The 21,790-nt window shown below is 38.7% G+C and overlaps 3 protein-coding genes across 9 annotated transcripts in view; 2 read left to right on the forward strand and 1 right to left on the reverse strand.

Annotated features, from left to right (window-relative positions):
- Nucleotides 1-15,873, forward strand: part of LOC309692000 (uncharacterized protein) — a 62,131-nt gene extending 46,258 nt beyond the window's left edge. The window contains exons 2-8 of one of the 3 annotated variants that reach the window (XM_082510101.1): nucleotides 11,964-12,583; nucleotides 13,168-13,301; nucleotides 13,604-13,751; nucleotides 14,100-14,243; nucleotides 14,357-14,461; nucleotides 14,571-14,835; nucleotides 15,190-15,430. In XM_082510101.1, the coding sequence (XP_082366227.1) occupies nucleotides 12,213-12,583; nucleotides 13,168-13,301; nucleotides 13,604-13,751; nucleotides 14,100-14,243; nucleotides 14,357-14,461; nucleotides 14,571-14,835; nucleotides 15,190-15,399 (1,377 nt within the window). In that variant the 5' untranslated portion in view covers nucleotides 11,964-12,212 and the 3' untranslated portion in view covers nucleotides 15,400-15,430. Of the gene's footprint in view, nucleotides 1-11,963; nucleotides 12,584-13,167; nucleotides 13,302-13,603; nucleotides 13,752-14,099; nucleotides 14,244-14,356; nucleotides 14,462-14,570; nucleotides 14,836-15,189 lie in introns of all 3 variants that reach the window. The other 2 variants (XM_082510102.1, XM_082510103.1) reach the window with 2 other exon arrangements.
- LOC309691999 (contactin-associated protein-like 4) overlaps nucleotides 7,110-21,790 on the forward strand; it is a 125,382-nt gene continuing 110,701 nt past the window's right edge. Inside the window, exon 1 of the mRNA XM_082510100.1 lies at nucleotides 7,110-7,535. Coding sequence (XP_082366226.1) covers nucleotides 7,454-7,535 — 82 coding nt within the window. The 5' untranslated portion in view covers nucleotides 7,110-7,453. The remainder of the gene's footprint in view (nucleotides 7,536-21,790) is intronic.
- On the reverse strand, nucleotides 16,071-20,859 carry LOC309692002 (uncharacterized protein). 5 transcript variants are annotated; one of them, XM_082510108.1, is made up of 13 exons: nucleotides 20,382-20,765; nucleotides 19,789-19,863; nucleotides 19,442-19,680; nucleotides 19,026-19,129; nucleotides 18,649-18,911; nucleotides 18,347-18,544; nucleotides 18,171-18,256; nucleotides 17,913-18,011; nucleotides 17,556-17,710; nucleotides 17,308-17,436; nucleotides 16,940-17,080; nucleotides 16,548-16,665; nucleotides 16,071-16,169 (listed from the first exon to the last, which is right to left on the reverse strand). In XM_082510108.1, exons 1-8 carry the CDS (start codon nucleotides 20,593-20,595, stop codon nucleotides 17,964-17,966), a joined length of 1,227 nt encoding a protein of 408 aa, XP_082366234.1. In that variant the 5' UTR covers nucleotides 20,596-20,765; the 3' UTR covers nucleotides 16,071-16,169; nucleotides 16,548-16,665; nucleotides 16,940-17,080; nucleotides 17,308-17,436; nucleotides 17,556-17,710; nucleotides 17,913-17,963. The 5 variants fall into 5 exon arrangements, with proteins under 5 accessions (XP_082366234.1, XP_082366231.1, XP_082366233.1 ...); XM_082510105.1 differs by having other exon boundaries at nucleotides 19,789-20,004; XM_082510106.1 differs by lacking the exon at nucleotides 16,071-16,169 and having other exon boundaries at nucleotides 16,616-16,631; nucleotides 19,789-20,004; nucleotides 20,382-20,859.

Here is a 21,790-nt window from a genome sequence, read left to right on the forward strand (position 1 = left end):
CGTGATGACCAGCTGGTTGCCCATAGACTAACCTCTGGACAACCGCTTTCTATCACAAGGTTATTGCACAGATCACCTGGGGGAGCTAGGGCTCGATTTGCAGTGACTGCAGTCCCTTTCAGACAAATTGGCAAAGGTATTCAAACAACTGCCGTGTAGCTTATACATGCAGACAAATTGACAAAGGATTGCAGTCAGTTTGAGTCAGTCTGTGTCAATAAGCGCAGCTTGTCTACAGTGCATCGCTTTGCAACAAGGGACTTAACTCAGCTTGTTTCCAATTGGTTGTATTCTGGTAATATTCTTCTATACAAAACAGGGTAGCTGAGCGACTATGCCATTTTGCAGTTAACTCTTTAAAGCCTTGACCACAAAATAATTCCCAGAAATTCTAATTATGTGAAAATTGAGTTTATTGAACCAATTGACAAACTTTAAATTTGAGATGTATTTGCTACAGCTGGCTTTTTTTAATTGCATAAAAATGTATTGTGCAAATGATTTAGGTTTTTTTCAGGGGGAAAAAATCACACCGATGCTTTTGTTCTTCAGCAGCAGAGTTTCTGCAGCCACTGAATCATTGGTTACAAATATAATTATTCAAACCATAAATGCAAACGCATACAGACCGGGTTCCAAATTATTATGCAAAGAATTTTTGTCGCTGACTTTCCTACAGAGTCTATTCAAATGACAGTCATTATACTTTTCAAGTCATCAATCATTAGAGCACAATTCAAATTTTATTGAACAAACCTCCCAATGATAACTGTGATTTTGCACAAATACCCCCCCCCCCCCCCCCCAAAATAAAATCCATTGATCCGAATTATTATGCACAACAGAGTTTCAAAACATTTTATTGGTTGTAAAGAGCTGAACATGATCATTTGTTGAAAGTGCAACATTAGGAGATCATATTTACTGAAAGCTATTTCAATCATAAACATCTTAACAGGCCAAGTTACATATTAACCCCTTCTAACCTTCACAATTCTTGCAACCATCCATCATAGATCTCAGATGCTCCATCAGTTCTCAGTAAGGTTATGCCCGTAGCAGCCAGTGCCACAGAGGTATTTTTGCAGCATCAAATGGTACATTGTCTGTCATAGTTCTGGTGCTTTGACTCAGTGTTTTGTGTTTGTGGACCTTTGAATCTTAGTTAATCATTATCGCAGTATTGCTAGAGTGACTTATGTTTCCTAGTTTTGTTTTCTTACCTTTTATGAGAAAGGTAAGAAAGAAAATTAGATATTATACAAAAGCTTAAGCATGATTATCGTACTAATCATGCTTAAGCTTTTGTATAATATCTAATTTTCTAATGTTTTCAGACCTCATCTAAGGCATTGCTCTATTTACCACATTTCTGCAGCAGAGATGCTTTTTCTTTCCCATATTACTTGAAACCTGTGGCATGCTTAATGATGTGGAACATCCTTCTTAAGTAGTTTTTATCTTATTGGGCTCATCCTGTTCCAAACTAATTATGACAGCTGTCTGAGATTGATATCAGTGATCCACAGAGCCTCGAGCCACAATACCACCCATGAGTTTAACTGAAAACAAAAAATTGAATGTTTATGACACTAAAATCTTGTTTGCATAACAATTTGCAACACATTGTAAAGATTTATCAGCTTGGTCAGCATCAGCAAAACAGCATCTCGTCTAACACCAAGCATTCAGACTGTGGTGGAGATGGAGGAGGAGAAGAGGACTCTTATTAGAGCATTTTGCCCCTCAAAAACTCTCAAAGCCAGTCAAGTTAGGAGCCACTCTGTAATATTTTTCAAAGTGTTGTTTGCTCTTTGGCTTCCTTGTCTTATGCTACTATGACTTTGACAAATGTGAGATGTAGCCTACATGATTCTTGAGAATGATCCCACAACACAGATGTGGTTGATATGATTTGAATATACAAAGCCATCTGAACATAAGCAGATGTTTTGTTATGAAAACCCCATGGGTTTATAAATTACTTTAGATTATTAAATAATTATGAGATCAAGAGAGACTCTAAGAGAATACTGCTCTGAGTGTTTAAAAATAGAGTGGGAGGCAGAGCCTTCAGATTTCAGACCCCTCTTCTGTGGAACCAGCTCCCAGTTTGGATTCAGAAGATAGACACACTCTCTACTTTTAAGATTAGCCTTAAACTTTCCTTTTTAATAAAGCTTATAGTTTGGACTGGATCAAACCTTAAATACTGATCCGTATGCGTTGGTTTACAGTACACATCCACTGTTAAATATCCGCCATTACTGATCGACATCTCACAGTCTGAGACGGCTAACCTGCCACTTTTCATATCCTCCCTGGTGAATTTGATGTGTCGGTCCACCGAGTTAATGTGATCTGTGAATTGTCCTGAGATTTGATTTTCACTCAGGTGTCATCCACATACCTGAACCTGATCTTTGTGGTGTTCCAGGGTAGGATAACAGAGCCCTCTTTTCCACTTCTTCCATGTACAAGTTAGCCACAATGGGTGAAACTGGGCGCACCCATGTTTCTGCCTGTAGTACTGACCCTTGTATGTGAAACATGTAGATGACGACACAGTTAAAGAGCAAACACATTTGGTCGGTGCTGAGTGTGGTGCTGTTGCTGAGGTTGAGCTCATCCTGTAATCTCTTAGGAACTACCTCCAACGCTTTAGTAACTGGAATGTAAGTGAAGAGAGCTGTAACATCGTACGTGACCATGGTTTTATCTGCCTGCATAATAACCTCTCACTTTCTCAACAAAATCCAAGGTGTTCTGGATATGGAGTTCAGTACCATACCATAGACAAGTACCCTTGTCTTCTGGAAGAATAATAGTGTTGTTGTCATTCCTAAGTAATATGAGTGCCTTCATTTCCTCCATGCTGATGTTGGATGCTGGGGGCTGTGCATTGACGAGTCAGGCCGAAACTTTTATTTGCAGTTGCTCTGCTTCAATGTCTGCAAGGTTGTTCTTTCACATTTCTGTTTCTGTGGCTGTGATCAGTTCCAAAAGCGGGACTTGTCTTGGTGTCATAGCAAAGTTCAACCTTTTTGAGTCTGACAGAAAACTCACTGTTTGGGTGAGTTGTCTGTCAGACAAATTGTTCACCCACTTGTTCACATCCTCCGTGTGGCATCCTTTTTCTTCTGGCTGCTGAGGACACTCTCCATACTTTTCTGTGGTTTCTGATGAAAAGTAAGAAAGTCAAACTTCTTTCGTTGCCTGGTCTTTTCATGCTCTGACTCTCTTCTACACCCATCCCCTTCAAATAGTCGTGGCAGATCACCGACCCTTCCTGAGCATGGTTCTGCCGTAGATGTCTTCCTGTTAAAAGAGAGTTTTTCATCCCCATTTGTTGCCAGAGTGCTTGTTCATAGGTCATCTAATGTCAGGGTTTTTAACTTACAATATAAATCACCTTGAGATGATTCTTGCTGTGATTAAATAAATGGAAGTGACTGAACCCTATCCCAGCTCGTCCTAAGACAGCTGGGATAGGCTCCAGCCCACCCATGACCCTGAATTGGATCAGCGGAAGAGAACGGATGGATGGATGAAGTGAACTAAATTGAGTCAATAGCTATATTTAAAGAAAAACCTTCACAGCAAACAAACTGCAGCATCAGCATGCATCCACTGTTTGATGCCCAAAATATCATCCAGGAGGCCCGCCCTCCCCCACTTCCACACACACACCCATGTGTTCCATCTAAAATGCAAACAAAACCTAGAGCCATGTCTATTATTTGCATTTTGTTTGAAGGTGTCCAATGACATTCAAGGCTAAACTATTACTGCACCCACCAGTGACCTTCATGAGGAACAGCAGAAGCTCCACTGCAGTTTTCACAACTGTGAAGGTCAGCAGTAAATACTGGACATATTTGTGGACCTTTACAATGAGTTTGTACAAGACTTCATGCTACCTTGGGGATTAAATGTAGGTTTGATTGATTATTATTTTGAAATTCAAACTCTTACTCATTGAATATATACTGAAAAAGTACATGCATAATTACCAAGTGTATTGGTACTGTGCCAGAGAATCGAGTTGGCATTTCACCTCTCTCCAGCACATCAAAATGACTGATGATGTGTGTCAGGCTAGAATAATCATTAAATTAAATATGTACTGAGTTAGAGAGCATCTAAAAGGTGTCTGTTTGGCTCAAGTGCTTCACAGCCATGAATGTCTCTGGGTCAAAGCCAGCCTTCACTCTTTGGTGTCCTTCAATTTTTTCCTCTTTTCAACTCAGCCTCATTTTCATATTTAGCCAGAACAGACCTGAGGAAAAATATATTACACAGTACTTCCCCAGGAAACCCAAGGATGACAACATATCCTCTACCAGATTTTATTTGAAATAGTTTGTACTTTCTCAGGTTACCATGAACCTTTAGTGGAGTTGTGTACTTGTAACATTGACCTCTTATTGAGAGAAGGAACATATTCATTCTATTTTTAATGCAGTTTTGGGCTTATAAAAACAAATTTCAATCATTTCTAAAAGATGAATGTTTGCGTGCTTGTAACATTCTCAAAGTATTTCTTGGTTACTGGACTCGATACACACAAAAACACTTGAAATACTTGTGTATTAAATTTCCACGAATATTCGAGATGCTTGTATTTTCTCTGTGGAGATTTTATTTGTTGCTGTAGTAGACTGAGTCGGAGTGCCTGAGTGACCTACTGTAAACTCCCCAGATTGTTGTGAAAAAACAAAACAAAAAAAACAAAAATGTAGTGATGTACTGACTATCTGTGCACAAAGTGCATTATTCAGATATGGCTGTGAAGGCCCAGGGCCCCTCTTTGTTGCTTTTAATTATACAAAACCTCGTTGTATAAACTGATTTGCATAAAAGGAACATCAAAAAACGAGACAAAAATGATGCAGTGATGTGTAACATTACAGAAAAGCTATTGAAGTGACCCTATTAATAAAACTGCTGCTTAAGCTTTGATGCAGGGACAATTTTGAAGAACCTTAAGTTAAAAAAAAAAAGTGCTTTGCTCATTGTAACTTTAGTTGGCTGTTAGACCTCCATGATGCAGAATGATAGACATGCAGGATTCGATACTAGAAGGCTGTTCACAGCAAATTCAAAAGTGTTAAATGTTTTGGTGTTAATAGTCTTCTTGCAAGAGTTAATTTTACACTAAGTAGAGTCACATTCTTTTAATGTAACTCTGAGATGTTAATGATAGTAGTTAAAATCGAGTGTTAAAAATGAGTGTTTCTCTGTCAAATCTGGAGGTGTTACAATGGAAACATTAACTCTTGACCTCTTAACTCTGAACTCCTAGAGGGGCTATGACACCAACAGAGTAAATTCACAGACTCCGCCCCCAGCACGGCTCCAATCGAAGCTGAAGTGAAGCCGTTTCAGAACATTTTGCTCTACATATTTGAGTTGTTTGCCATGCTTGGTAAGTCATGTTTTCAAAGATTGTTTCAATTATTATTATGAGCTTTTACTTCTGTGGCTCTTTGGAGTTGAGACAAAGCTGTGTGAAAGGCATTAGCCATGTTGCTCGCTGATAGCATAATATTCTGTTTTAGCTAGCTGAAAGGTATTGTTTGCGGGCAAATACCACAGCCTTGAAGAAAGCTTGCATGTGAATTTTCAGTCAACCTTTTGGTCAAATACACCTAAAACAATGTGTAGAATGTGAAATGTTGGTATAATGGTGCTACTTGAAGCCTGAAAACGATCGCCCATAAAAAAACAAAACAAAACGAGCAAACAGCAGTAGCAGACGTCCTGACTGGGTTCTACGTTAGCATTTAGATCCCTCCAGAGTTTTGTGCACACGGTTTAGGTAAAAATGAAAAAGGTTGAGGTTTTACATTTAGTTCATTATACCTGTTGCCTGTGTCTTTGTCTTTTGGGAAAATACTTTACACAAGTAATGGCTCAAAGAGGATTCCTTTTTTTTTTTTTACTGTGCTGCAATTGTTTACTGGATTATTTGTGCCATTAATTAGTGTCAACTAATTTTTATTCAATCTCCGCACAGGATATGCTTGTGAAGATGGAATATGGGGGAGAGCAGAAGTGCGTTGAAGTTCCACAAAGGGATGAATGAAGGACATGAATATTGTATTGAAGAAATAAGTGATGAGAATGCTGTTATTTGCATTTACCATGTCAGACCTTTTGATAAACAAAATTCTAATGAAAGTGAGAACATGTATACTGTTACATCTTTCAGAAAATGTTTTGAAATTGTGGTGCACAGTTCAGAATAAATGTTTTTCAAAAACCATTGCATCTTTTTAGTAAATGTTTATTTCCAAAAGAAATTTCTAGAAGTTCAGAACAGTAAAATTCCCGCTTTTTAGAATGAATTAGAAGATAACTCTTACGTAGTTAAACTAAAATACTCTTTGAGAGTTAATATATAAACTCTTAACACCAAGTGTTAAATTATCAACTCCAGACAGATTTGGTGTTTAACACTAAATCAGAGTTAACGTACCAACTCTCCAAAAAGTGTTAAATTAACACTCTCTGGTGTGGACCCATATAGACACTTTAATAGTGTTGAAATCAAATCCGACAGTGTTAATTTGGACATGCTGGATTTGCTGTGTAGAAGAACGAGTTCACCTTAAATCTGAGTTTTGGATCAGTAGCTTTGGGCGTAATTTTGTGATGTTCACATGTATGCAGCCTGATATAGAATCATGCTAATAATGATTATTATTTTTTTTTATAAAGTGGGGTATATTTGATGTCCAGCGTAAAGCAAAGACATTTGAATACATTTTGTTTTTAAAAGAAGAAAGAGTTAGACGATTTTTAAAAAAATCGTTACAAACACACTAAAATTGACCACAAAGTGATCAAAACTGCAAATTTAAAAAATAGCAGTTTTGTTCGGGTGTCTCAGAGTGAGCTCAAAACTGCCTCATAGTCTCCTTATGAATTATCCTTTCCTTTCCTGCTTCTGTTCAAATAAACGTGACAGTTGTGTTGCTTTTACGGGGAAAGCTTCCTAAAGAGTTAAACATCAAGTGCGCTCACTGCGCCGTGGTGGTGGCACTAAACCAGTCCTGGGGCTCCCAGAAGGAACTCTTAAGATTCTTTCATCTCAGTGAGGGAGGCAGTGCGTTGGACTCGGACCTGCGACAGTATCGTAAAAAGAAAGAAAGGAAAAAAAAAAAAGGGAGCCCTTCCTCCTCACGGCTCCATTCTTTTGCCTCCATCACTTGGCGGAGTACAAGCGGCGTGTGAGCATCCTCTTCCTCCCTCCGCTGGGCACCGGCCTGCCTCTGTACACTGTGACAGCGAGGCTACTCGGTGCGGCGCAGCGCACCGGAGCGCAGCTGGAGGAGAGCAGAGGGGAGAAGCGAACAGGAGAGCAGAAGAAGGGGAGGAGGTGGAGGACGGACGGACTGCTACCCTCAGACAGGCGGGATTATACCCCACAGTATCCCGTCCCTTCAACATGCCTCGAGGGAATAAAAGACTTGCTGGGATTATCGCGCTGATCGCCTCGTTGCTGCTCGGCTCTTGTGGGACAGGTGCAGGTGAGCGGCTCCGCGCGCCTCTGGCACTGTTTAGGAGAGATGTAGAGTGGGGTGTTTTCTTGAAAGTCATCCCTGTGGTTTACTATTCCACCTGGACTCACTCAGCTGTAATGAATGAGAATAATATGTTTGGACGGTTGTAAACACGCCCGCTAATTAACCTGCCAGCTGGCAAAAAAGAAAAAAAAAGTCTACTTCGTCTTTGTTCTCATATTCTGCAGATTGTTAATTCACAAAAAAACCCTGAAAAGGCTATTATAAATAACTATAATAACTCATAAAACACATTACAGTTTGTTTATTTGGATTTAATTTCTTGATTATTTTTTCGAGTCATTATGGTACAAATGATTTTAAAATGAAGAAATATTTCGTGTCTGCCCTGCGAAAGCTTTAACTGATCTGACCTGTTTTTCCGGGTTTGGCAAGGAGAAGCTCAGCGCAGTAAATTTAGTGAATTAAACAGTTGACTGGATCTAATCCGACCACCACAAGGGCTTGTTGTTGAAAGGGAGCGCATATCCTCTGGGGATTTACGGCTGTCAAGTTTTAAGAGATAGTGAATTCCAATTGCCTTCTTATTTTATCATTTTTCAGCATTTGATGTTTTCTCATGAGAAGGAGAGTGGGAGAGACTGTGGGCTCGTCCTGGAGAGGCAGGGAAGCTGTGTAGGATCCTGGAGCTTCTTTAAGGTTCAGAAAAAGATCCTTAAAAAGTGATTTCATGGTGTGAGGAGATTTCTTTAAAAGAAACCACTGAACATGTCTGTATAACAGATATAGAATTTTTGTCTGCAACAAGTGTGCTACATCTCCTGTTCACTGCTGCTGTTCAGTCCATGAGTGCATATGAGCTGTTAGTTTTTGATGGGAGGAATTTAGTGAATGGTTTCAGGACCTCCACAGTTGAAGTGGTTCAGTAAGATGTCATGGCCCCCTGCTTCCCACTGTAATTACTGTAGTCTACTTCCATGATACTGTAAATAAGGGCAATCTTGTATGTGACATCTCAGATTAAAAAACAAAACAAAAGGATCAGATGGTTTTGTGCACGCAACTGGCCAAAAAAAACAAAAAACAATCAGGAGGACGACTGTAAAGATGGGCATCCACAGGCATAGCACTTTCTCAGCTGCATTGATTGTTTGGATAGATAGTGGACGTATTTATATTACTGCCTGAAAATGACCTAAATTTGGATGAAAAGACAGTGTTGGTGCAGACCCACTTTGTTCAGGTTCATGAAGCCTAACAATCGCAAAGCCAGCAATTTCACTTTGCTTCAAATAGTTGATCTACAGAGTAATGTGTATTAGTGGGAGCCTTTATCATCCGTCTAACAATCTGTCGTCTGTCCATATTATGCTTCCTAAGCAATGAGCAGGTGTCAGCTCAGTAAAGAACTGCCATCTCATTCATCATGTTTCCTACAAGGAGGATGGGATGCTTCTGTCCATTCTGTAATAGTCTCTATCTGTCAATATACCCACTTTGTCACACAAGCACGCACACACTGAGCCAATTTCTCTAACGTTTCCAAAATGACAATATAACATACCCACATGACAAACTAAATGAACAGCTGTGTGATGGTGAGGAAGTGAACTGCTGAACTCGTCACTTTCCAGAACAGCTATGAGTCAGTTTATTTCCCAATGTGGACAGACAACATGTTACACAAACTAATTCTTTCTTTGGCGACCCAGTCCTTACCCTAACTAACTCCCAGCTCAAACAAAGACTTCAGCCTTGGACACAACAAGATGTTTCAGGCTGTGTGTACTTAAAGTCAAGGTATCTGTGATGACACGGAAGGTGCTGAGGTAGAGGGTTTTAGATGCCATTTAATGACCAAACAATGAGTTTGATTGAAATCGTCTTTGCTATTTGTGTGTAGCATCAATTTAGGCAGAACAGGTGATCTCAGTGCCAGCACACATAAGCCGGTGGCTGAGCTGCTATTCATCTTTAAATCCAATTAGCATAAGTCATATCAGGCATGGTATTTATGCTGCTTTAGCCTGCATACAGCTGCTGCACATCTGCAAGCTGCTTTGCAACCCACCTCCACCACAGCTGCTTCATTCCACGGTGCTTCTGACCTCATCAGCGTCATTATCTGATGGCTGCTCTGTTCTCTTTGAGCTCGCTTTGCGTGTATGCACAGAGAAGGACAGAGAGGTCCCAGAAAGAGCAAATGTGAACAAATGTAAATTGCTGAAAATGAAAATAAAAATCTTTTGACTGCTGTAGTCCTGACTGAAATACATTTTTCATCCACTAACTCACGATCACAAGCCTAACCCGAAAGATGGTGATACCTAAAGCGAAATTACAGTACAATACAGAGTCACTTTAAGGTGAGAATAATGCAGACAAATCCAATGATTTTTCATACCTAAGTTGGAAAGTAGGCCAAGAAAAGTGTTTTGTGTCGTGATTGTCAACAGCCACAGTGGAAATTAAAAGTTTTACTTTCTCGCCCAGCGCTCATCCTCTGCTAATCAATTCATGAAGAGGAGAATTTATTTTTAAGGCTCTCTTACCATTAAACGTACATTTCTAATTGGGGGTTTAATGACCATTTAAGAACATTATGCAACTGCTGCTGCTAGTAACAAAACAGAGGTCACCTGCTGGATAAATATGTCATTTTAAACATTTGAGTAAATGACCAAGGCTATTATTTTTTCCCCAGCGAAGACTCTTCACCCCTTAGATCATTAGCATCATCAGCAGCACCACCATTATCATCTGTGAGAAACAATCTGGATCTCCTTCCTCCCACACACACCCTCACTGTTTGCTTTGTTTCATTTCACAATACAGGTAGACACATTTCTTTTTGCATTTTTCTCAAACTTGAAAGAAAACACAAATTTTCTTTATCTTCTTTTTGATTATTGCACCGACAGGGGCACCAAGGTAGCACAGGATGCGTTTCATCTCTCAGATGGCTGAGGGTAGATGTTTGATTATTTAAATAGCCGAGGCTGGGACGACAATGACTTTAAGGTGTTGTTATTTTCTAAGAGTGCTGGAAATTCATCTCCACCAGTCACAGCCAGACAGAGAATAAAAAAATGTGCTGGGGGAGAAGTTGATTTAAATTTGTGGCTGGCTCCCCGCTTCATATGGGAACAGCCCTGTCTCATCAGAATTTATTACTTTTCAATGAGCTGGTGGTTTGCACAGAGTGATCTAAAACCACGGAATAAAATCAATTTGATGCGAATGTGTCTCTGCAAACCATCCCTGTCCTTTATGCTTCATGAGGTTTAGAGAGCCAGTATGTGGCAAAAGAGCAAAGTAGTTAAGTATAAATTGCCCTTATTTTTATGTCATGTATTTAGCAGATGTGGAGTCATGAAGAGGTTCTGATTAAACCAAGGTTGCACAAAGGTGGCAGTACCTGGTGGTGTGAGCCTGGAGCTGTCAGTCATGAATCTAGATTTATTAATCCAGGGACAAGTAGTTAAGCCATAAAAGTGACAGAGAACTGCAGTCCATCCATCTGCCTTTGTAACCTCTGGGATTTTGTATTTGCCCAAGGCCAGCTCCCCAGCGGACGTCTGCCTGCCTAAAAACAGACCCATTCATCAAATGGGCCTGTCATTATATCAGATGACTTGTTATCGGTTCAAGAATTGGCCACATTCTGCTGAGGTCACTACTCACTGTCACTCTCTGGAGCAGCAGGAAAGCAGAAACTGTAGTCATCAGCTATTAGCAAAACCACACTGTGATTACCATCACTCTCTACAAGAAAATCTGCAGAAAAAGCTGCTAAATGGAAGATGTGATGAGATTCTTAACTGCTGTTTCAAATGAGTGTAGTCTGAACCTTTTGATCAAACATATTTTTGAAATTAAACAATAATAAATAATTAATTAAACATCCTTTTTTTTTTACTCCAGTTTTTTTTTCCTTACAGTCCTTCTTTTATATTGCAGCACTGACCAGGAAGTTTCAACCATGGTTGCTGGAAATAAACCTACCAAAAACTTATGTTTTCTGCTTTGTTGCTAAACAAAGATTTCAAGCCTACATTACATTTTAGCCACCTGGGGGCAGTGCAACCCTCATAGACTGTATATAAAAGATGGCTTTACCATCAAAGTCTGAAAACTGAAGCCACTGCAAAAGCACCTTAAAGCTGCACTCTGTCTATGGAACTCCAAAGTGTTCAAAATTAAATAAATAAATAAGTCATGATGAAATAAATAACTATGTGAATAAATAAGACAGATATGTAATGTGAGAATGATATTGTGAAATAATTGAACACATTTTGAAAAAAAGCTCATTATTGTGAAATATATTGCATTCTGCTATAAAAATTTACTTGTTATTGTGAAATATTATTTCATGATCATTATTTTTCACAATAACAGAGATTATTCCTGAGGTATTTTATTTATTCCCAGCCGTTTTTAATCCAAAATGTCCTTTTTTTCAAAGTCAGTCTTTATTTCAAAATCCCGTTTTTCCCAATGGCCTATTTATTTCATAATGCGACTTTTCAGCAGAATGACTTTGTCTGTCAATCAGTGTGAGTGGGCTTGACCTTTGCGCCTATTGGCTGATCGTTTACTATCGACTAGTTTTCCTGGATACCTGCTCCGCGGACGGCTGCTACAGGTAGCAAAAACGTGCTAGGTCAAAAGTCACGGAGGATGGCGGACTGGTGTGAACTTCAGTCAATTCTGCTCATTTTAGCAGATCAGATAGAGAGGGATCATTTACCTGTAGATACTGTTTTGAGTCGTTTAGATGATGTTTCTGAAATGCTTGGGATGATAATTGCTCTTCAAGATGTTCGCATCGATGACACCATTGTCGAAAGTTTAAGATCAATTCAGCACCGTGTTCGTTTGGAATACGCCGAGGAAGAACAGTCTTCAAATGTTGGTCGTCCACGTCTTGAAATCCCGGCTGCAGCACTCAGGACTTTAGTGCTGTCCGGTATAACCATCGGGGTAATTGCCGATATGTTTTCTGTGTCTCCGAGCACAATTAGGAGGAGAATGACGGAGGAAGGTCTAAGGTAAGTTTATGCTGTAATTTAACACCTGTGTGAGTCTGTACACAGCATTATTTAGATGTTGACCTTAATTATGACGTTTGATATTGAAATATTATCGCTTACTTTTTTATTGTGAATGTCTAAAATAAGCGTGGCAGCTACGGCTAATGCTATCGGCGCCATCTTGTTGTTGAGACACGTTTAGCTGGCGCAGTGTTAGCTGTTAGAGTGTGTTAACTCGGAGACTTGGCGGCAGTGGAACCTGTAGGAACCTTTTACACAGAGTAAACCCACCAGCTTTCCACAGTCTACTTACTTATCACATCTTGGTAGACAGCAGGGTCATTAGTGCTTTAAATAGTACATAGTTGAATGTTTCATTGCTGTTTGCAGCTAATTGTTCTCTGATAACACATAACAAAGTTGATGTTAAATAGCAAGTTTATTGAAATGGTTTTGTCTATTACAGCAGCGTTTTAAATATCATACTTTCTCTGGTGTCTTCAGTAAAGCTAAAACAAGAATACATTTACGTCCTTGGTTCTTTCAGGAAAACGTTTTGTTGAGACTTGCTGTTATACTAAAAAAAAAAAAATTATGTGCAGAAAATCTGATAGGTATTCTTCTATTGGGAATGAGGACTTGGATGCAAAAGTGCTGGACATTCAGCGTCATCACCCAAATGCCGGCTGCAGAATGATGATGGGACATCTACGATCCAGAGGCATACACATTCAAAGTAAGCTGATATTGTTTGAATATCCAAACACCAGTTTCTGGCCCAGAAAGCATGTGTCAGTGTAGCCATGATGTGATATTATAATGTAGGCATCAAAAATGACTAGGCATGTTCGCATCACTGTTATGCAGTTATGTTCCTGTTTGAACCAGTTTGTACATGATTCTCTGTCCCTAGTAAATCTGTACAGCACCTGGATACTTACCTGAAGCAATGAAGATCTGTCTCATAAGCATTACAGTGTTTACAATACAGTCTTTTTGTAGTTGTTAGTACTAAGACATGATCTGTTTGTTAATCAGGATTTCGACTGATGGATTCAATGAGACGAGTCAATCCAGAAGGGGTCATGATGCGATGGTTATCTATTCAGACTGCAAGGCGTCGTCAGTACAGTGTACCAGCACCAAATCACCTTTGGCATATCGATGGAAATCATAAACTAATTCGGTCAGTACTTGCATCACCTTTTCCCTATTCCATTGAAGTAACAGAATGCATGTATAAAATTGTAAAATGAAGCCTTGAGTTTGTAAATGTCATCTTAAATGCTGTCATATAAGGCCATTTACAGGATTTGCTATAGTCATGTCTGAGGCTTTACATTATGCATGTGATTCCTTGCACTACAGATCTTTCTGTAAAGTGTTTAAGTTTCCCTTCTATTATTTCTTTTACATTCCTGTTATAACATGTTGTCACTTTATATGGAACTGAAATATTGGTCTTGCTTGTATGTAACTGGGGACATGACAATGTTTTTTCTTGTTTTGTTTTTTTTTAATTCTGCCTTGTCAGATGGAGATTTGTTGTCCATGGTGGGATAGATGGTTTTTCTAGGTTAATTGTCTACCTTAAAGCTGCCACCAACAACAAAGCTACAACAGTTTTTGATGGTTTCTTGTCAGCAATCAGACAATATGGCATACCGTCAAGAGTCCGGTAAGAGGTGTTTAACAAATACAGTATGTCAAAAAACTCTGTATTGGACAGTAGTTATATTCAGATTGTTACTCTCACTGACTCGGATCAAAACTTCTCTACTTTTTTTCCAGGTCAGACAAAGGAGGGGAAAATGTGAAGGTTGCACATTTCATGGTGCAGACAATGGGGGAGAACAGGAACTCTCACATTACAGGCAGAAGTGTTCACAACCAGCGGTAAGGACAAGTAAATTGATGGCCTGTCTTACATTTTTTTCACACATGCAATTGTAATAAAACAAATGGTTTCTGAGCATAATTGACTGGTTTTCACTGTGTCTTATAGCATTGAGCGCCTGTGGAGGGATGTATATGAAAACGTCCTTGACCTTTTCTACACAATCTTCACCCAGCTGGAGATTCAAGGACTGCTCAACCCTGGTGAAGAAATTGACTTGTTTGCACTGCACAGATGCTTTTTGCATCACATTCAACATCATCTTCAGTCATTCCAGGAAGCATGGAATCAGCACGGACTCAGAACAGCAAACAACCATTCACCTCTGCAACTCTGGTTGCTGCACAGAAAGGAGGGACAAGATTTGTCACAGGTACATGACTATTTGATCCGTATTTGTTCTTCTATGTAAAACTCTACTATCTGTAGTTGAGGTGAGTTTATTTCTACTGTTCGAGTTGGTGTACCGAATATTTCTCCTGTAAGTGAAAATGTCTCTCAAGCCATTCTCTCCTTTTATTCCATCTGTCAGGTATAGATGGCAATACTTTAAACAAAGTTAAATTTGTTATACCTGAAGAGAACCAATCCTGACCTAGAATGGGTGAATGAATAATTATGCCTAAGAAACTCACATAGGCCCTGACAGACTCAATAAGTCCATCTAGGAACAGCTGCAGGAAACACCTCTTCAGTTTAGATTTAAAACATGTGCATGCTCTTTCAGGTTGATGAGGATTATGGTGTGGACTGGACAGGACCACATAATCACCGCCCATCAAATGAGATCACCATTCCTGAGATTCAGCTCCCACGTGCACTGAGTGAACGAGAGCTTGCTGTGCTACCAAACAACAACGTTTCACTCAGTCAAGCTTTGGATACCTACTGTGAAACTGTTCAGTCACTCAAACTTATGTGTGATACCACACCGTAAGTCTTCAAAGTAAGCAGGTGCAATATGTTCACACCCCTTTTTTAAGTTTCTACATCTATGGCTTTGTAGCTAATACTGACTCAAAACAGCATAACCAATTTCATTTTCAACAAAACAGTGAGTGGCTATAAAACAGGATTTGTTTTACACAGCTGTCACTTTAATAATAATAAAAATAAGTGATTTGATTTGATATTCATTTCTTGGATGTACAGTACCGGTACATGTCAACTCTGAGCAGATTTAATACAATGCACACGGTACAGTAGTATAAAATCTTAATGCAAATAAATTTTCCAGTAGCGAGAATAAAATAAACATAATGTGTAATTTATAATGTACAGTGAACAACTGATTTTGTTTTCTGAACTCTTTTTAATATAAACTGACAAAAAGCAATAAATGCTCACCTCTACTGTGTATTTTACACTGTCAAGTGTATTAAAGGAACTAGAACTCACTAGATTGTCCGTTTCTTTGAACACTGAATACAGTAATGTGATGCAAGAAAGAAAAATGGTCTAATCTTACCATGTGGTTATGGAATCAATCCTAAACCAGACCAAAACCTGAGTCAGTAGAGTTGAGACACACCTCAATGTCCATCAGAAATGATTCATAGGTACAGTAGTGTGCAGGAAGACGTAGTACTTCAAAACAGGTGGAAGACTTTGGAAGACTGCTGTTGACCACTTCCACAGTCATTTCTCTCGGCAAGACTTCCCATCCTGTCCAAAACTTGATGAGGGCTTTTCGTTGTGCACAAGACGCTGCAATGGAACATTGTTTTGAGCTATAATGACATCCTATATTCATTATTTTGAGTCTTTTATGGAGAAATACCTTAAAAGATGAACAATTACATAAAGAGCACAAGACATTTTTGCCCCACTCAAATTGCTGTTGTAGCTGTCATAGATATTTTTATGGTAACAAAGCTAAAAGTAGTTACATACAATTATAATGCAACTGATAATGCCACCACTCTGTTTTTTATGTATTGCATGGAGGCAGTATGGAGCAAATAAGAAAACAAAATTATACTATAGTGTACTTTGTTAATGACCCGAGATCACTGGACTGTATGTAATTTACCAAAGTATAATCAGAGAAAACCAATAGCAAAATACCTATCGCAGCAGACTTACCATTTTCAATGAAGGACCGAAGGTAGCCTGCCACTCTGCATTTATCCTCAAGAGAGCATTCCTCTTCCTCCTCATCTTCATCTTCTGTGGCAGGCCACACTATCCTTTCTAGAATAGACTGCATAAAATAGTTCACCTTGGTTAATTTTTTCTCTTAAATGCTACAAGATAAAATAAGCTTAATTTGTCATTTTATATCTTTACTTATCTTGTAGTCTTAAGAGCGTCAGCAACATTAGGTGTATTTTTATTAAATGTAACCCAGCTGTTCGACTAGCCCAAGCATACAAAATAGTATATTGATGTTTTGTGTCAACAATTAATGTTCATCCTTCATAAATTAACCAAATACCTTTACTATTCAGATGTTAAAAGATGTGACCTGACTTTACCTCACAACAGGGAGCAGTCTCTGATTCCCTTGGTAAGAAAAGAGGAATGATGTCTGATCTTTCTGTCAGAAGCGGCCATACCATGGTCTCCTTAAGCCCTTTCCTCAGCTGCTTGACTTGACGGCTTGTTCGTGTTATGACCTACAACAGTGAGACCAAACCAAAACTGAAGTGTGAGTCCGTAAAGTAAAACACACTTTAAATGTTAAATACTTAAAGAACATCCACTGTACTGATAAAGCATTTCAAATGGCCTCCAAAGAGATTTTTTTAATGTATATGAAAAATGTACTTATTCACATCCAAAGGTTTGATTTGCTTTTCTATTTAAAATTTACATTTATTGGGGAGAGTAAGTCCGTACTCACAGCGTGGAATAGCAGACGTTCATACAGCCACTTTCTATTGGTTTGTGTGACACCTGGCAGGTCCCAAGCCAGGGCTAGCTCGAGAACATTTCTTCGTTCCAGTTCTGTTAATTCAGCAGTGCCATCAAGCTAGGACAGAGGGAAAAAAATTAGTCAGTAGTAGGTACTGATGGCTATTCAATCTTGTCTCTAAATTTAATATTTGGTGAAATAGTAATTCTTTAAAATAATGGTACAAAAATGCAAACCAGCTGAATAGTGCTGCGGATATCAATATCAGGGCAATCCTCAATCTGAACTGTAGCTGTTTCAGGTGAGCCACCAAAAAGGACATGGATGATTGCAGGACTTATACCAGACACACACGGTCCACCATGAATGAATGAATGTCCCATTATTCTTCCTAAGATCAAACATAATAAATTCACTTAGCCTAACATTGCATGGGGGTAAAGACAAACAGTTTTGTAACTGTATTCAATCTAGTTTTCATCTTTATGGTTACAGTTAGGATAATGTAACACAAGTAATGCTTTTTCCTTTAGTGCTGCACATGAATTATTTTAAATTACTATTCCTCTTATTTCTGTACATAACTTTCTTACCTGCCACCAAAAACATGTCACTCTCAAGCAAGGTCTGAGAAGTGGATGGAGTCAAGTGTTCTGGCTCACCGTCAAACAGTCTTGTAAGATCTGTGTTCCCTGAAAAGAGTACATCTAGGTTATGGTGAGTATGAGAAATCCAGGCAGTAATTTTAACACAATTAACTCATTTACATAACAAATACATTTTCTTTACATGAATAAATATTCTCTTATTTAATCCACTATACATGTGCCCAGTCTAGTTTCATACATAACAAAATTCAAATGCAAACCAGACTGTACTAGAGAAACTGCCTTTGAGAAGAAGAATCTCTTCACCCCTTCTCCAACAGCAACATCCCCTAAAAGGAAGAAGGAAAAAAAAAAACTTGTGAAGTTTCGGATTAGTCAGTCACTGGATTTCTAATGTTTTCACAATACAGGAAAAATACCTTCCAGTTTGCAGCTGACAGGGCCCGCCCACTCTACCTTTGGAGCTTTGTAGAGGGAGATAAGTGATCTCTGTTGATCCACAATACTTTCCCGCAAGTCCATTTGCAGGACTACTGCCTTTCTTGTCTCATACTTTGAAAGTAACTCGGACTTGTAGAGCCAGGCTGCTCTGGTTGCATCTTGTTCACATTTCCACTCTGAAAGGTACACATTTGTATGGATCACATGAATCAAAAGAAATAAAATATATGTATTTTTTGCCATTTGTCTGGTATCTTCCTAACTTAATTCCTGTCACTACCTGGTTTTTCCCCTAGAAGTGACTTTTCCTCATCTTGATGAGATGCATCTTCCTGCACTACCACCATATCACCTGACGATTGCTCTGCTCTTGCTGAGGTTATGGTGGATTCCAAGATGATACTATCTGGTTCCTCTACCCCGCAGGACAGATTCCAGGCATCACTGTTGCTACAGGATGGGACCTCTGACCTTGCTGTTGTACTACGAGTCTGCCTAGCCTGACTTTCAGTAACAGACTGAGGTTCAGCACCACTCAATGAACTGTGAGAGGGATTGGCAGAGATTTCAGCATCCATCACCAATATATACAAAGTGGACTTACTTAGTTTCCACACTATATACTAAAATATATAGAAAATCAAAGATGTTCCTTACCTTGTGCATTTAGTGATGTGGTTTTTCATTTTATTTAAAGGAATGTTAATGTCACAATTCAGGCATTTTGTGGGGGGTCCGTGTTGCTGGAGGGTTGTCAGGCTCTACAGAGAATATGGAGATAAAAATATATATATACATTTGGTGCATACTGTGATAAAAAATGTTTTGACAGTTCTGCAATCGCATTTGCCAACGTGAGAAGCAGAAACAAATTGTAAACACAAAATTACATATCTCCTTCTAAACCTTTTCTAAGAATTGCTTACATTCAGAACCATTATTACTCATATGCAGTCATGTTTCTAACCAGCTGACAGCTAAAGTGATTTGACACATAGTTGAGCTTAGCTAGCCATTTGAACTAGTTTATTAATACATGCAAATAACATATTCTGACCCTAGTCATTACTCACGTCTTCCAAATCAATACTTTTCTGCAGTGGCCTTATATAGATCAAAGCTTGTCCAATTCCACTCAATGGACTGCGGAGATATCGCACTGTATATCCAGTGTCTGGGCTTGGGATTGTGCACAGGTTACGGCTTCGTGTTGTACCAGAGATTCTCAGCAGTTCAAACCCTCCTGTGTCTTTAAGCTGAGGGAAGGTATCCTCAATCTTTGCCTTGACCACTTCTGGGTCATCATCCCTTCCTATAAAACACATTACTTGCTGTACATTACTACAAAAATGGTACATATAACAGTAAAAATGTAGTTAAACTGAATCTTGAAATATTAACAAATGACATGTAGCATCACCTTGGAATGAAATCCGTTTCTCTCCAAGTCCAGCTGCTGCTAGGTCAAATTTGACTGCTTTAGCTGGCACTGTGTCTGACATATGATCATGTAAACAGAAGAAGGTGTGTGTGTAAATGGAGCGGCATGCTTTCTTGGAAGAATGCGAGGTCAGAGATGAAAGTGGCGCTGAGGAAGGCCTCACTCTGTAAGGGGCAAACAGTCTTGCGACTTCAGCTTTAAAAAGGGAAAAACAATATTATAGAAAACATTCTAAAAGCTTAGATTAATTGCTACTTAATTTGCAAGTATTATACCCGCTTACAAAATCACTACATTGAACTAGAATTGCTTTATTTTCATTCACATAGATTACTTGACTTCCATATTAGCAGAGAAAATCAGACACTTTAAAACGACATGATTTAACTATTACCTACAACAATGTAAACAGTGATACAGACATTAACCCAGAAGACGATTATCTTCTCTTACCTAATTTATTAAGTTCTTTGCTATGATAAAAAACAGTATAAAAAATTTGTGACTGAACTGATTAAAAAGCTCATTTTTGGCAGACAGACTAACCAAGCAGTAATAACATCGTTACTTACCCTGAACAGCGTTTCGTGGAGTGGAGCTAGCTGTGATAGCGTTAGCGTTTGCTAACGTTAACATTGTGATGTTTTGATGAGAACTTGGACCAGGGACCGCTTCATCTCCAGTATGCTGCTGCAACACTCTCTCAGACTGAGGTGAAGACGTACAATCTAAGCGGTTAGCAACTTCTCTGAGTAACTCAGAAACGGACTTGTTTCCTGCAGCCATGCCCTTCACAAGAATTGATACACCTGTAACGTTATTCGCGCCCAGTGTTTTGCATTTGTCGGTGCCTTAAGTTTATCTTGAGCTGCATACTGCCGCCAGCTGCATAGGAGACGCATTGCTCCATTAAACCTAAATCGACAATTCATGTGCTATTACTTATGTCTGAGTAAAGGAGCAACCAATCACACGAGTGGCTCCGCCCTGTCTCTCTTGATTGACAGACAAAGTCATTCTGCTGAAAAGTCGCATTATGAAATAAATAGGCCATCGGGAAAAACGGGATTTTGAAATAAAGACTGACTTTGAAAAAAAGGACATTTTGGAATAAAAACGGCTGGAAATAAATAAAATGCCTCAGGAATAATCTCTGTCATTGTGAAAAATAAAGACCATGAAATAATATTTCACAATAATAAGTAAATTTATATAGCAGAATGGAATATATTTCACAATAATGAGCATTTATTTCAAAATGTGTTCAATTATTTCACAATATCATTCTCACATTACATATCTGTGTCTTATTTATTCACATAGTTATTTATTTCATCATGACTTATTTATTTATTTAATTTTGAACACTTTGGAGTTCCATATCTGTCCAGCATATTATACTAATAATAATGACACTAATGATAATTTGTTATATTAAAAACAAAATAAACTAAGTAAAAAATAGCAATACAAATAGTAATACATAGAAATAATATCAATAATATATTACACAATATGTTATTGTACAATATATTATTGATATTATATATCTGGTAGATAATTCTCTGTGTTTTATTGTATCATAGAAAGTCACAGCGTGTGCTATAAAGATTCCCTGTATCTGTCCTTGGAGTGGAGTTAATCAGTCTGTTACAGATGCTTCTCTGCTGCCCACCCACTAAGTGTTGTGCAGGGTGGTCAGGATAATCCATGATAACAATTTTCTGACTGCTTCTTCATAGAAGACTCTGGGAGAACAGCCTTAATATTGCTTGTCTATCAGCTCAGAAGGACCATAATAAAGATCAAGTTGGTTGCAACCAAGCCCATAAACTCATCAGGTGTTTTGTTAGTGACAAGAAAGGCCCCAAAGTATTCTTGCCTTGCTGTTGACAAGTCGCTACTATATTAGCACGCCGTGTACCTTGATTTGTCAGTCAGATCCACCACTCTGCTACATCCCTCACTTACATACAAAAAA

This window comes from Aulonocara stuartgranti (assembly GCF_965226115.1).
Source record: "Aulonocara stuartgranti genome assembly, chromosome: 17".
In the NCBI taxonomy this organism is placed as follows: Eukaryota; Metazoa; Chordata; class Actinopteri; order Cichliformes; family Cichlidae; genus Aulonocara; species Aulonocara stuartgranti.

Excerpts from the sequence above, each read along its gene's own strand:
- LOC309692002 (XM_082510107.1), bottom strand. The coding sequence starts at position 20,595 with ATGGCTGCAGGAAACAAGTCCGTTTCTGAGTTACTCAGAGAAGTTGCT. Across the intron at positions 19,130-19,441 it reads AAAGTATTGATTTGGAAGAC|AGCCTGACAACCCTCCAGCA; the intron begins GTGAGTAATGAC and ends TATTCTCTGTAG. Across the intron at positions 18,545-18,648 it reads ACTTCTAGGGGAAAAACCAG|AGTGGAAATGTGAACAAGAT; the intron begins GTAGTGACAGGA and ends TGTACCTTTCAG.